The 15,885-nt window shown below is 43.9% G+C and overlaps 1 protein-coding gene across 4 annotated transcripts in view; it reads left to right on the forward strand.

Moving 5' to 3' along the window:
* The window catches only part of LOC112253832 (semaphorin-3D), a 66,392-nt gene that overhangs the window by 27,212 nt on the left and 23,295 nt on the right, over window positions 1–15,885 (forward strand). For all 4 annotated transcript variants that reach the window (XR_006079364.1, XM_024425852.1, XM_024425855.1 and 1 more), the window contains exons 3-8: window positions 1,826–1,986; window positions 11,019–11,081; window positions 11,203–11,322; window positions 11,512–11,605; window positions 12,472–12,600; window positions 14,243–14,379. Coding sequence is in view for 3 of the 4 variants with exons in the window: in XM_024425852.1 (XP_024281620.1) it covers window positions 1,826–1,986; window positions 11,019–11,081; window positions 11,203–11,322; window positions 11,512–11,605; window positions 12,472–12,600; window positions 14,243–14,379 (704 nt within the window). In the remaining variant the exon portion in view is untranslated. The remainder of the gene's footprint in view (window positions 1–1,825; window positions 1,987–11,018; window positions 11,082–11,202; window positions 11,323–11,511; window positions 11,606–12,471; window positions 12,601–14,242; window positions 14,380–15,885) is intronic.

Genomic DNA, 15,885 nt, shown 5'->3' on the forward strand with positions numbered 1-15,885 from the left:
CACGGACGACCTCTCGGGAGGTTTAGTGTGGAGAGGGCAAAAGGGCTCTGCATGCATGTATGTGTGTGTGTTTGTGATAAATAGAGAGAAAGAGATAAATGATTGTGCGAGTGTGTAGGAGGAGGTATTAGGGGTTGAGGGAGTGGTCTGAAACATTAAATACTGGTTGTGAGTAACTCCCCCCACACACATACACACACACACACAGACTGAGATCTCTGGAGTCACCAGCCTTCATTCACCCAGCATAGAAACAAAGTCAACATCACCTCATTGTGGGGGAGTCAGGGGTGAGGTAGGGTGTGTGTGTGTGTGTGTGTGTGTGTGTGTGTGTGTGTGTGTGTGTGTGTGTGTGTGTGTGTGTGTGTGTGTGTGTGTGTGTGTGTGTGTGTGTGTGTGTGTGTGTGTGTGTGTGTGTGTGTGTGTGTGTGTGTGTGTGTGTGTGTGTGTGTGTGTGTGTGTGTGTGTGTGTGTGTGCGTGTGTGTGTGCGTGTGCGCGAGCGTGTGTGTGTGCGCGAGCGTGTGTGTGTGCTCGAGCGTGTGTGTGTGCGCGAGCGTGTGTGCTTGAGTCTGGATCAGGTAAGAGAAGTAAAATACCATGTTACCTACGGTGGTTTTGGGTAGAAAAGTGCTCTCCTTCTTGAAAAATGCAGTCAATGTATGTGCTGCATAAAATAACGTTTGCAACAGCATTCGACCTATGGAGTGATTAGAATAGGTTAGACAGGTGAAAGGACATGAAAACATGCATAAATACCTCTCACTGAGTCGTTGACACTCAGCCCTCATTTTATTTATTTGATTGTTTTTCACTGTAGAAAAAGTACTAATGGATGAGCAAGAGATATTTAAGGTTGACTTAGGGGTGGAGGGCAGGCGCTAAGGTGTATGGGTTACGTCACGTGCACACAGGTTATTACCGTACTGTACATTTTACGTAGTCTTCACAATCCATGGGCCGCATCACAACAAAATCAATCAGGCTACACGTTAGCAACTTCTTCGGTGGTTTACTACTGGTGCCACACGGCAAAGCAACACACAAGTTTAAAAAATCCAACACACGCGGCACACTGCTACACCAGCAACACACCATGCATTAGAAGGATTTTCAGTCTCTCCATCCAGTTGAGGTGTTGAACCGTGAGACAAGAGATTAGAACAGTTCATGCCAATACACACATTCCCCTGTGCTACCAGGTTCAGTAAACCATGTGTATTCTATGAATTCCATCCTTTTTCCATGCATCAGAATGTGTGTATCTAAGTCTGCTGTGTATCTTTCTCTCCTGCTCGCTCTCTCTCGCTCGCTCTCTCTCGCTCTCTCTCTCACTTTCACTCTCGATCTCTCTCTCTCTCTCACTCTCTCTCTCTCTCTCTCTCGCTCTCTCTCTCTCGCTCTCACTTTCACTCTCGATCTATCTCTCTCTCGCTCTCTCTCGCTCTCTCTCACTCGCGCTCTCTCACTTTCACTCTCGATCTCTCTCGCTCTCTCTCACTCTCGCTCTCTCTCGCTCTCTCTCTCACTTTCACTCTCGATCTCTCTCTCCCTCGCTCTCTCTCGCTCTCTCTCTCACTTTCACTCTCGATCTCTCTCTCCCTCTCTCTCTCTCGCTCTCAATTCAAGGGATGTCATTGACATGAGAAACATATGTTTACATTGCCAAAGCAAGTGAAATGGATAAATAAAAGTGAAATAAACAATAAATATTGCACTCACACAAGTTCCAAAAGAATAAAGACGTTTCAAATCTCTCTCTCTCTCTCTCTCTCTCTCTCTCTCTCTCTCTCTCTCTCTCTCTCTCTCTCTCTCTCTCTCTCTCAGTGCTGATCCAGGGTGGTAGTGTATCAGTGTTCCTGAGTCCTACTGACGGTCTCCATTCCCACTCTGTGTTGTTGGATGAGGAGAGAGGCAGGCTGCTGCTGGGAGCCAAAGACTCAGTCTACCTACTGGACCCTGACAACCTCAGCAGAGCCCCCAGGAAGGTCTGCATAATAAGCTACACCAGCAACCATTGACTTTATTATGCAGGGAGTTTGGGGGAGCTATCTTTAATCCAAATAGCTTAATACAGTACATGGAATTGTTTGGGGAAGGACAATCGAGAGCTTGGGACTATAAGGTTCTATGTGAAAAAAGATGATTCTGAGAAAATTGGCTTTAAAGTTCCAAACCCTTGTTAGTTTGAATCGTGTCAGCAATTTTTATCTTGCATTCTTTTGAACTTAACAACATTGAGTTTGGGTATTCCTAGTACTGTATAGGTAGAGAACAATAAACAGAACAATGCTGTATCAATAACTCAATATTGACAAAAATGTAGATAGAAATGTATAGTCCCAAGCTCTTGCAACATGAAAAGAACATATCTAAGCCAGCACAGTATAATTTGGATCACCACGGTAATGTGAAAAAGGTATGAGCTGCACATATAGGAAACAGCCTTAGAATCTCTCCCCAGCAGAAAAGCCCTGGGCAGAACTCAAGTGTTAACAGCTGACTAGCTATTACCGCCTGCAGACACAAACTGCCACATCTCAGACCTGCCACACCTCAGACACTCATGGAATTACCCAACAATTACCCACTTTCCGATAAGCTCACATCCGAATGTTCCATGGAATCATTACTAGATACTAGATTTAGTTTCCCATCATTATATCTGTCATTTAAACAGTCATTTAAACAACTATCAAATCAAAGTTTATTTGTCACGTGCACCGAATACAACAGGTGTAGACCTTAGAATGAAATGCTTACTTACAGGCTCTAACCAATAGTGCGAAAGAAAAAGATGTGTGTGTGTGTGTGTGTGTGTGTGTGTGTGTGTGTGTAGGTAAGTAAAGAAATAAAACAACAGTAAAAAGACATTTTAAAATAACAGTAGCAAGGCTATATACCTGTTAGACACCGGTTAGTCAGGCTGATTGAGGTAGTATGTACATGTAGATGTGGTTAAAGTGACTATGCATATATGATGAACAGAGAGTAGCAGTAGCATAAAAGAGGGGTTGGCGGGTGGTGGGCGGGACACAATGCAGATTGCCCGATTAGCCAATGTGCCGGAGCACTGTTTGGTCGGGCCAATTGAGGTAGTATGTACATGAATGTATAGTTAAAGTGACTATGCATATAAGATAAACAGAGAGTAGCAGTAGCGTAAAAGAGGGGTTGGGGGTCGGCACACAATGCAAATAGTCCGGGTAACCATTTGGTTACCTGTTCAGGAGTCTTATGGCTTGGGGGAAAAACTGTTGAGAAGCCTTTTTGTCCTAGACTTGGCACTCCGGTACCGCTTGCCATGCTGTGGTAGAGAGAACAGTCTATGACTGGGGTGGCTGGGGTCTTTCACAATTTTCAGGGCCTTCCTCTGACACCGCCTCGTGTAGAGGTCCTGGATGGCAGGCAGCTTTGCCCCAGTGATGTACTGGGCCGTACGCACTACCCTCTGAAGTGCCTTGCGGTCGGAGGCTGAGCAATTGCCGTACCAGGCAGTGATGCAACCGGTCAGGATGCTCTCGATGTTGCAGCTGTAGAACCTTTTGAGGATCTCAGGACCCATGCCAAATCATTTTTAGTTTCCTGAGGGGGAATAGGCTTTGTCGTGCTCTTCACGACTGTCATGGTGTGTTTGGACCATTATAGTTTGTTGGTGATGTGGACACCAAGGAATTTGAAGCTCTCAACCTGCTCCACTACAGCCCCGTCGATGAGAATGGGGACGTGCTCGGTGCTCCTTTTCCTGTAGTCCACAATCATCTCCTTAGTCTTGGTTACGTTGAGGGATAGGTTGTTATTCTGGCACAGGTCTCTGACCTCCTCCCTATAGGCTGTCTCGTCGTTGTCAGTGATCAGGCCTACCACTGTTGTGTCGTCAGCAAACTTAATGATGGTGTTGGAGTCGTGCCTGGCCATGCAGTCGTGGGTGATCAGGGAGTACAGGAGGGAACTGAGCACGCACCCCTGGGGAGCCCCAGTGTTGAGGATAAGCGTGACAGATGTGTTGCTACCTACCATCACCACCTGGGGGCGGCCTGTCAGGAAGTCCAGGATCCAGTTGCAGAGGGAGGTGTTTAGTCCCAGGTTCGTTAGCTTAGTGATGAGCTTTGAGGGTACTCTGGTGTTGAACGCTGAGCTGTAGTCAATGAATAGCTTTCTGACATAGGTGTTCCTTTTGTCCAGGTGGGAAAGGGTAGTGTGGAGTGCAATAGAGATAGCATTGTCTGTGGATCTGTTTGGGCGGTATGCAAATTGGAGTGGGTCTAGGGTTTCTGGGATAATGGTGTTGATGTGAGCCATGACCAGCCTTTCAAAGCACTTCATGGCTACGGACGTGAGTGCTACGGGTCAGTAGTCATTTAGGCAGGTTGCCTTTGTGTTCTTGGGCACAGGGACTATGGTGGTCTGCTTGAAGCATGTCGGTAATACAGACTCAATCAGGGACATGTTGAAAATGTCAGTGAAGACACCTGACAGTTGGTCAGCACATGCCCGGAGCACACGTCCTGGTAAACCATCTGGCCCCGCAGCCTTGTGAATGTTGACCTGTTTAAATGTCTTACTCTCGTCGGCTACGGAGAACGTGATCACACAGTCGTCCAGAACAGCTGATGCTCTCATGCATGCCTCAGTGTTGCTTGCCTCGAAGCGAGCATAGAAGTGATTTAGCTCGTCTGGTAGGCTCGTGTCACTGGGCAGCTCTCGGCTGTGCTTCCCTTTGTGGTCTGTAATAGTTTGCAAGCCCTGCCACATCCGGCGAGCGTCGGAGCCGGTGTAGTATGATTCAATCTTAGCCCTGTATTGATGCTTTGCCTGTTTGATGGTTCGTCGCAGGGCATAGCGGGATTTCTTGTAAGTTCTAGTCTGTGATAGCAAAACAGTCCTGTAGTTTAGCATCTGCTTCATCTGTCACTGGTGCTTCCTGCTTTAATGTTTGCTTGTAAGCAGGAATCAGGAGGATAGAGTTGTGGTCGGATTTACCAAATGGAGGGCGAGGGAGAGCTTTGTTTGCTTCTCTGTGTGTGGAGTGTGTGGAATTTTTTTCCCTCTGGTTACACTATGAACATGTTGATAGAGATTTGGTAGAACTGATTTAAGTTTCCCTGCATTAAAGTCTCCGGCCACTAGTGTGAGTGGTTTCCTGTTTGCTCATATCCTTATACAGCTGACTGAGTGTGGTCTTAGTGCCAGCATCAGTCTGCGGTGGTAAATAAACAGCCACGAAAAGTATAGCTGAGAACTCTCTAGGCAAGTAGTGTGGCCTGCAATTTATCACAATATACTCTACTTCAGGCGAGCAAAATCTAGAGACTTCCTTAGATTTCGTGCACCAGCTGTTGTTTACAAATATTCACAGATCGCCCCCCCTCGTCTTACCAGAGTGTGCTGTTCTATACTGCCGGTGCAGCTTGTATCCTGCTAGCTGAATATCCATGTCGTCATTCAGCCACGATTCCGTGAAACATAGGATATTGCAGTTTTTGATGTCCCGTTGGTAGGATATTCATGATCGTACCTTGGCTAGTTTATTGTCCAATGATTGCATGTTGGCGAGTAATATTGACGGTAAAGGCAGCTTTCCTTGTTGCCTTCTGCGGATCCGGACGAGGCATCTGGCTCTTTGTCCTCTGCGTCGCTTCCTTTTGCGAATAATTGGGATGTCTGCCCTGTGGGGTGTTTGGAGAATATCGTGTGAGTCCTGCTTGCTGCTGTTGAAAAAATCTTCATCTAATCCGAGGTGAGTGATCGCTCTCCTGAAATCCAGAAGCTCTTTTCTGCCGTAAGATACGGTTGCAGAAACATTATGTACAAAATAATTTACAAATATCGCGAAAAAAACACACATAATAGCACAATTGGTTAGGAGACTGTAAAACGGCGGCCATCTCCTCCTCCAACCTGACTGTGCTTGTGCTGCATATTTTCCACCTGACTACTGACACAGCTATGTGGAGTGGATCTGGGAGGAATGCAGCCTAATCAGTGATGTATTGTAGTCGTGGGAAGAGTTGTAGAGTGGATGGAATAATCAACAGTCAAGTGACGTGGTGCACTATGTTGTCTATCAGACTGTATATCTACTGACCTTGACTTTGACCTAGAATAAGACCACATACTGTACATGCACGCACACACACACACACACACACACACACACACACACACACACACACACACACACACACACACACACAGCTGCAGTTGGTAGACCCATATATCAGAGGTTGTAGAAGTGACTGTGTGTTTATGCAGCTGTGGTTGATCCCTGCGCCAGACATTTTAGTTTATTTGATCTTAATCTCGTTGATGTAAGTCTGAGTGCTGCCCTCTAAATGTTGCCTTTCTGGTTATTGATACTGATGCTGACTAGATAGTTAGACTAGAGTCTTCTGTGTGTAGAGCGGTGTGGATATATCCATGCATAAGATAAATAGACAGAAATTAGACACACTCAGACAGACAAATGGAGTGCACATTCATAGGTGTGTCTAATTTTCTTGAGTCTGTAACACATTATCTTACTGTCCTATTTCAGCTGGTAAAAATATGATATTTACAACTATGGCTACATTGACATTTTACCATGGGTACAATGGAACTCAACATAATCCTACTTACCTGATGCAAAATGGTACCTGTTGAGAAAATGGTACTTATTTCAATGAATCCCAAACAAAACAAGTAATCACACGATATGCCAAGTTCTAAGTAAATTCCAGATACATTTCAGATTGTGAGATCAGGCTTGACCCAATCCTCCTGTTGTGAAACCAATGTGTTGATTGATTGGTGGTATAGAATTTATGTTTATGGGTTTCTCAAATCCAGCTCATGCCAAAATCCTCTCACGTGCCCAGACCTGTACTGTACAATGGTGTACTGTAAAGTAGTGTGTACTCAGTATGTCAAATCCTAAGACATAAGGCTTGCTGTATGAATTCCATGCTGCTGGGCAATAGTATGGAATCTTAATACACTGATGTGTGTGTATGTGTGTGTATGGGTGTGTATGCATGTGTATGTATGCGTGTGTATGCGTGTGTATGGGTGTGTATGCGTGTGTATGCGTGTGTATGCGTGTGTATGCGTGTGTATGGTTGTGTATAGGTGTATATGGGTGTGTATAGGTGTGTATGGGTGTGTATGGGTGTGTATGCATGTGTATGGGTATGTATGCGTGTGTATGGGTGTGTGTGGAGTCTGTGTAACCCCAGCGATAGCTCTCCTTGGTAGTGGGTTGGGGTGAACATGGAAGAATATAAGCCAGTTATAACACGTGTGGCCATCGGGTAGCCTACATACAAAGGACACAGAACATTATCCCCCTTTACACATTAAGATCACTGTTAAGACAGGCTGATTCCTGTCTAGGGTTTAATAGCAGGAACCGTCACTGAGATTTACCGGGATATCCTCCCCAAACCCATTCTCTTTCCTGAGCTAACGAATGGCGAGAAACCAGTCAATTCTAATAAATTATTTATATGAAATGCGTGACATGAAATAGAACTATTAAATGAAATGATATGCAATGTTTAAATATGACTTATCTACTGCCCTCTCCTCCGCTATCTCCATGATCAATCATCAATACTGTAGCACCATACCGAATTTAGACTTTACACAAAGTCGCCATGAATTCAAAGTGCTGCATGCTACAGGTTCTCCTACCATGCCAGTGCAAACAGCAAGTAGGCCTACAGGCTACATCAAATCAAGGCTAAAAAGATGGCCATAGCCTGCCTCCCCAAGAATCCCACGATCATATCACAACTGGTGAGAGTATATGCCGAGAAAGAGAGGAGCAAATCAGCCTAGATGCATAAATACAAAATATGCACATGTGACATCAACTCTGGCTTTATTCATAGGCCAAATTAGACCAGTCACCACAACACTAGCAGCCGACCATATTTACTCAACAAAAAGCCCCAATCGAAAACATCCCTTAGGCTACTTGTATGGCTTCTATGAATGTTATTGCTTACTATAACACGACCTCTCGAAGCAGTTACTGTAAACAATCTCCATCTCACATTCAAATCTCCAAACTAACGCGTGGCACTGGCAGAGGCTTAAAATATAAACTGTTGCTGATCACAAAATGGCTTATACACTGTGTACACAAAAGTGCTTGAGGAAAAGACATTTGCAACATTGTTTCATTATGTTACACAAACAAAAGCGAGCGCAGGGCTTACTGGTCAGATTTGTGGGCAATTGATCAGGTGAGTCTCTGACAATGCTTATCTATTTATTTAGCATAGAATCTAATGTTCCTGGTGACAAAGTCACTAGCTCTCACAGTCTTAGACTGTTTCCATGTTAATCAAACATGACATTTTGGTGAAATTGTATATGGTTATATTATGTAAGAACAATGGTGCTGATAATATTATTTTATAACAAATGCAGTTTCCCCGGCGTTGGATAGAGGCCGCTGTCTAAGGTTCTGAAACATCAGTGTGCTGTTCAATTTGCGCCTTTTCATTCGATTTACTGGAGGCAGCAGCTGAGTTAGGAGACGAGAAAACAACACTTACCTTAATTGTCTGAGAAAAGTGAGGAGAGAGGAAAAGCCAACTTAATTAGGTCTATAATTAATAGCCTAACTGTTAAATGTGCCTGTTTTTTTTTATACATCATCCATATATATTACTGGTCAAAAGTTACTCATTCAAGGGTTTTTCATTATTTTTACTATTTTCTACATTGTAGAATAATAGTGAAGACATCAAAACTATGAAATAACACATATGGTATCATGTAGTAACCAAAAAAGTGTTAAACAATTCAAAATATAAATTAGATTTGAGATTCTTTCTTTGCCTTGATGACAGCTTTGCACAGACTTGGCATTCTCTCAACCAGCTTCACCTGGAATGATTTTTCAACAGTCTTGAAGGAGTTCCCACATATGCTGACTGCTTTTCCTCCTGCTTTTCATTCTGCGGTCCGACTAATCCCAAACCATCTCACTTTGGTTGAGGTTGGGGGATTGTGGAGGCCAAGTCAACTGATGCAGCACTCCATCACTCCATCACTCTCCTTCTTGGGTCATTGTCCTGTTGAAAAACAAATGATAGTCCCACTAAGCCCAAACTAGTTGGGATGGCATATCGCTGCAGAACGGTGTGGTAGCCATGATGCTTAAGTGTGCCTTGAATTCTAAATATTTCAGTGTCACCAGCAAAGCACAATCACACCTCCTCCTCCATGCTTTAAGGTGGGAAATACACATGCAGAGATCATCCGTTCACCCACACGGCGTCTCACAAAGACACGGCGGTTGGAACCAAAAATCTACAATTTGGACTCCAGGCCAAAAGACAGATTTCCACCGGTCTAATGTCCATTGCTCGTGTTTCTTGGCCCAAGCAAGTCTTGTTCTTTAGTAGTGGTTTCTTTGCAGGAATTTGACCATGAAGGCCTGATTCACACAGTCTCCTCTGAGCAGTTGATGTTGAGATGTGTCTGTTACTTGAACTCTGTGAAGAATTTATTTCGGCTGCAATTTCCGAGGCTGGTAACTCTAATAAACTTATCCTCTGCAGCAGAGGTAACTCTGGGTCTTCCATTCCTCATTGAGAGCCAGTTTCATCATAGCGCTTGATGGTTTTTGCGACTGCACTTGAAGAAACATTTAGAGGTTTTGAAATGTTCCGTAATGTTCCGTATGTCTTAAAGAAATGATGGACTGTCGTTTCTCTTTGCTTATTTGAGCTGTTCTTGCCATAATATGGACTTGGTCTTTTACCAAATAGGGCTATCTTCTGTAATTTCCCCATACCTTGTTAAAACACAACTGATTGGCTCAAACGCATTAAGAAGGAAAGAAATTCCACAAATTAAATTTTAGCTCAGTGTTTTGGATGTATCCAAATAAATGCAAATGCAACAGCTGTTGTTATTCTGTCTGCACTGTTTGACGTGACTGTAAATGAGCCGTCCATGATTGGCATAGATACAGAACAAAAAGACTGAACAACAGGGTTACGTCCATAGATACAGAACAAAAAGACTGAACAAACCAGAATTGCTAGCCAGAACAAAAAGATGGCAATGGAACATTTAAAATGAACGACAGGGTCACGTCCATAGATACAGAACAAAAAGACTGAACGACAGGGTCACGTCCATAGATACAGAACAAAAAGACTGAACAACAGGGTTACGTCCATAGATACAGAACAAAAAGACTGAACGACAGGGTCACGTCCATAGATACAGAACAAAAAGACTGAACGACAGGGTCACGTCCATAGATACAGAACAAAAAGACTGAACGACTGGGTCGCGTCTCTAGCAACTGAACCAATAGAACGAGCGACCAGCCAGCTTGGGTAGCAAAGCTAGATTTGTGCCAGGGCTATATCTTGTGGATGGATGAAATAGTTTGAATAAATTCATTAAAATATGTCAATCATTTTTTTAATATGTTGGCAACAGGTTGTATTAAAGTGATAATGGCCTCAAAGCCGGTGTTTGGAGGATATATTGAGGATATATTGACACAACACCTGTGCTAATACGAATGTCATTTTCACTACTGTAATAACCTTCTAATATTTTACCAGTCAGCCAGCAACACTTCATAGGCCTTTGTTAAAACTGGGCTACATCAATTAAATAGTGTGGTGACTTTGAGAGAACTTTGAGTTGATTAAATTGCAACGAATACAACAAGAATCCGTTAGATTCATTGGTATATTTTTCCTTTTACTGTGGTATAATCATATCCAATTTTTCCATTGGTTTTATATGCTTTTAAATAGCACTTCTGGTTTTAACCAGAATACCGGGATTCCCGGTAATTTCTTGACATTTTCTTGGGAAGAACAATTGGTAAATTCTCTGGAAAAAAAATCTGATTTAAGTACATTTTCTTCTCTGAGGGTTTTATGCTTTGTTCTTATGTGTTGTGTGATATGGTTTTGGTAGCATCTGTTGTAGGATCAGGGTTATTATTTGAAGTGTGTTGTCTCTTACGTAAACCTCCCTGTCTATCTGTTCCCAGATCAGCTGGCCATCCTCCAGAGACACAGTGGAGATGTGTAAATTGGCAGGCAAGAACGCTCAAGTGAGAACAACCTGGAAAATGTCTGGCCTGACAGTAAAATCTCTATTCAGAGCACTATTTAAAATATAGTTTGTTTCTGTCTGTGTCTTATTGGTTCTTCTCCTCTGCTTCTCTCTCTCAGTTGGAGTGTGCCAACTTTGTGCGTGTGCTCCATAACTTTAACCATACCCATGTGTATGCCTGTGGGACAGGAGCCTTCCACCCGATATGTGCCTTCATTGAGATCTCAGGACGCAGAGTGGTAAGGGTCAGGGAGAATTATACATGCATGGACGTACACATTCATACACGTACACACACACACAGACAGACAGACAGACACACAGACACACAGACACACAGACACACAGACACACAGACACACAGACACACATAGACACAAACTGCATTCCTTACTGCTTACACAGTCTCTCTCTGTCTCTCTTTCCAGGAGGGTGTGTTCAAATTGTTGTCTGGTACAGTGGAGTCCGGGAGGTTGAAATGCCCTTACGACCCCTGGCAACCTTTCACGTCTGTCCTCACAGGTCAGACCACACCCCTACCATCTGACAGTTTATCACCCCCACACTGACACCATCTTACTACAACCACATGCAGCCCTACATTTCCACTCTCTCCTCTCCTGGTGATCAAAGCCCCTGTACACCTCTCATGTACTCTCACACTACTCTCTGTTTTGAATATCTAAGAAAAAAAGCAAAGCGCTCTTGTCCAGATCAGTGTCTCTTGCAGGGATAATTATTTCGTAATGTAATAAACAAATGTACTTGGCATGAAACTATAAACACTCAGACTCAGAGTGTGTGTTTCTGTGACCCCCTGTCTCCCTCATGACTCTCTCTGCTATCCCAAAGGTGTGTGTGTGTGTGTGTGTGTGTGTGTGTGTGTGTGTGTGTGTGTGTGTGTGTGTGTGTGTGTGTGTGTGTGTGTGTGTGTGTACATGTTGTGTGTGTGTGTGTGTGTGTGTGTGTGTGTTGTGTGTGTGTGTGTGTGTGTGTGTGTGTGTGTGTGTGTGTGTGTGTACATGTTGTGCATGTTGTTTTGATGAAGTAAGACAGAGTGAATTCAGCAAGACATCGTCATCTAAGCCAACTCCTAAATTATCTGAAACATTGTTGTTAAGGCTAGATTCATGGAGACATGTTTGCTCTGCCTATCTTCTTACAGAAAACTGATTACAGAGACATCATCTCATGCCAAAGAATGTCATATTACTGAAAGTATGAGGCACAGCTTAAAGACAGATTGTCTGATTGTGTTTGTTCAGGTTTGTTGTCTTGTTTTTATCAGAATTGGGTTTGTTACTGTAATTGGTTCATATTTACAGTTGTACTTGACGCTCATTCTCATTGGTCAAGGTCTAACCCTCTTTGTCTCTGATTGGTTGCAGACCAGTTCATGTATGCTGGCACGGCATCAGACTTCCTTGGTAAAGACACAACGTTCACCCGCTCCTTGGGCCCACCCCCCGATCAGCACTACATACGTACTGACATCTCAGAGGACTACTGGATCAACGGTACACACACACACTACACACGCACGCACACACAGACACACACACACACGCATACACATACACAGACACATACAGACACACACACAGACAAACGACACACACAAACATAAACACGTATTGTAGAGCTATGAGTTATTAGCGTGTAGAGCCATTCATTATGACATGACATTATTTCTCACTAACTGTTGGCCTGGATCTTTTGACTACATCCTTCCTCTCAGTACACAAAGATTGTTTGAAGCAGGTGAGTTCATTCATAACCTAGTTTTGTCATTAAGTGTTTCACTTCCCAGTCTTTACATTGATACACAGAGCTGCTTTGTGTTCTCAGGGTGCGATAGATGGAGGTTATTGTCAATCCTTCCACAAAAGAAACAATACAGTTATTCATGTTTGACTTTTACAAGACACCACACTTACTGTAGAGCTACAGCACACACACTTACTGTAGAGCTACAGCACACACACTTACTGTAGAGCTACAGCACACACACTTACTGGCGAATTGACAGTGTGTCACACAGTTTACAGGGCCCTAGTCTACACAGACAGTTCACAGGGCCCAAGTCTACACATGCAGTTCACAGGACCCTAGTCTACACAGACAATTTACAGGGCCCTAGTCTACACAGACAGTACACAGGGCCCAAGTCTACACAGACTGTTTACAGAGCCCTAGTCTACACAGACAGTTCACAGGGCCCTAGTCTACACAGACAGTTCACAGGGCCCTAGTCTACACAGACAGTTCACAGGGCCCTAGTCTACACAGACAGTTCACAGGGCCCTAGTCTACACAGACAGTACACAGGGCCCTAGTCTACACAGACAGTTCACAGGGCCCTAGTCTACACAGACAGTTCACAGGGCCCTAGTCTACACAGACAGTTCACAGGGCCCTAGTCTACACAGACAGTCCACAGGGCCATAGTCTACACAGACAGTTCACAGGGCCCTAGTCTACACAGACAGTTCACAGGGCCCTAGTCTACACAGACAGTTCACAGGGCCATAGTCTACACAGAAAGTACAAGGGGCCCTAGCCTACACAGACAGTACAAGCACTATTCTATGATGCTCTCTCCTCTATGTCTGTCATGGATCATCAAGTTGCCAGCAGTTTACTCCTCTCACACACCATCCACATTTCACAGCCAGAAGCGGGGTGTGTGTGAGATCTCTGGAGTGATGCTGTCACTGTGTGTGTGTGTGTGTGTGTGTGTGTGTGTGTGTGTGTGTGTGTGTGTGTGTGTGTGTGTGTGTGTGTGTGTGTGTGTGTGTGTGTGTGTGTGTGTGTGTCAGGGGTTCTAGAACATCTTACCTAGCGTACAGTAACAGTAACTCGGTGTAATATGTTGTGAGTGTGTATGTATTTGCGCAAGCCTAAATTAGCCTATTCTAAGGAATCCTCCCAGAGGCTTTGGTTAAATTCCTCAGTGCACAGTCACATACTTTCTTTCTCACTCTGTTTCGTTCCTTTCCTCTGTTCCAAGGCTCTGTCTGGAGTTATTTTATTATTCATAACTCAGGGTACTCAGAGGAGACAAAATAATAATAAAATAAGACACTCTGCTGTGTCCACAGGGTCAAGCTGTAAGTATGAACAATGTTGCACTTATAACCCCCCCCTCTCTCTCTCTAGAGGCCAGGTTTGTATCAGCCCATCCTGTGTCAGACACCTACAACCCAGACGATGACAAGATCTACTTCTTCTTCCGCGAGTCATCACATGACGGCAACGATAAGAGTGTCCTGTCCCGCGTGGCACGCGTCTGCAAGGTGAGATGGGGGCGAGGTGTAGAATGGTGAAGGAAGGTGAGTGAGGGATGTTTTGAGAAGAGGTCAGGGAAGAGACGAGGAGGAGGACAGACATCTAACAGGACGAGTGTACATTGATAGATCTATTTCCTCTACTACAGAGCTGGCCTCTCCACAGATGTGCTTAAATCCCCCTGGGACAATACCTCCTAGTACATTCCTCTTGTTTAGTCTGCCAACAGAGGAATGGACCACTTGGTGGTCTTACTGACAGGGCAGTCGAAGGTCTGGTCCCAAGACAGTGTAGGAGTAAGAATGAAGTAGGACAGTAGGCTAGTTGGTCCAGTACCATTTGACTCCCGCTCCACCCCTACTTCTTTATGCTCTACCTCTAGTTCTTAGCCCCTTCCTGTAGCCCAAACCCCCAGCTTTAACTCCTTCCATGTTCACAGTTCTTTAAATTCCTTAAATTAAGCAAAGCAGACTGCACAATTGTCTTGTTTTTTTAAATTTATGGATAGCACACTCCAACACTAAGGCATTATTTACAAATTCATTATTTGTGTTTAGTGAGTCTGCCAGATCAGAGGCAGTTGTGAATTGAACCATTTTCTGTCCTGCTAAGCATTAAAATCTAACTTTTGGGTGTCAGGTCTAATGTATGGAGTAAAAAGTACATTATTTTCTTTAGGAATGTAGTGAAGTAAAAGTAAAAGTTGTCAAAAATATAAATAGTAAAGTAAAGTACAGATACCCACAAAATGACTTTAAAGTATCTTTACTTAAGTACTTTCTGGTAGTAGGGAGGGTATTTTCTGGTAGTAGGGAGACTGTCCCTGGAGTCTTCCCACTATAAAAATTCCAAGCTCTATTGCAACATTCACAGTTTACGACTTGGGAGTAAGCTGTAAGGCCGATGAGGCAGGAGAGGGATTCCTTGTCCTGTGTCTATAGCCGACCATAAAGGGGTTCCTCTCTGGATAAATGGAATAACAGAGCTTCAGTCATCTTTGAAGATAATCCCATTTAGAAAACGCTAAAGCCATTACCCCTGCATTTTCTATAATTGCATGTCTATAGTGATAGGTTAGTCTGTGGGCCAATTCAGAAGGGAGGTTAGTTTAGGGCCCTTGTGCTGGATAAAGGGGCCCGGTACTTTATATGTATATTTGAGTACCCCTACCCTAACCCTAACCCTGAGAAGGGCATTGCTTTATTGAGTAGAGCACTCAGCCAGGGGTATACATATGCTAATTGAAACATGCATAATTAACGAGCTTGCTAGTTTACCTTCAATTCTTCTTCCCTCATATTTCTACTTCTTTAGATTTTCTCTCCCTTTCTCTGGCTTCAATTCTTCCTTCATACTGCTATTCTTGTCCTACTAAATCCTTCTAACCTATTCTCTCCTCCTTGTCAGCAATTTTCCTCTTCAGTCGTCTCGCCCTCCTTTGTCAGTTCATTCCGACCACCATCATCACGACTGTAATGAGCAGACCTCAGTCCTCTGCCAGTCAAATAATCAGA

The sequence above is a fragment of the Oncorhynchus tshawytscha genome, linkage group LG19 (assembly GCF_018296145.1).
Source record: "Oncorhynchus tshawytscha isolate Ot180627B linkage group LG19, Otsh_v2.0, whole genome shotgun sequence".
NCBI classification, from domain to species: Eukaryota; Metazoa; Chordata; class Actinopteri; order Salmoniformes; family Salmonidae; genus Oncorhynchus; species Oncorhynchus tshawytscha.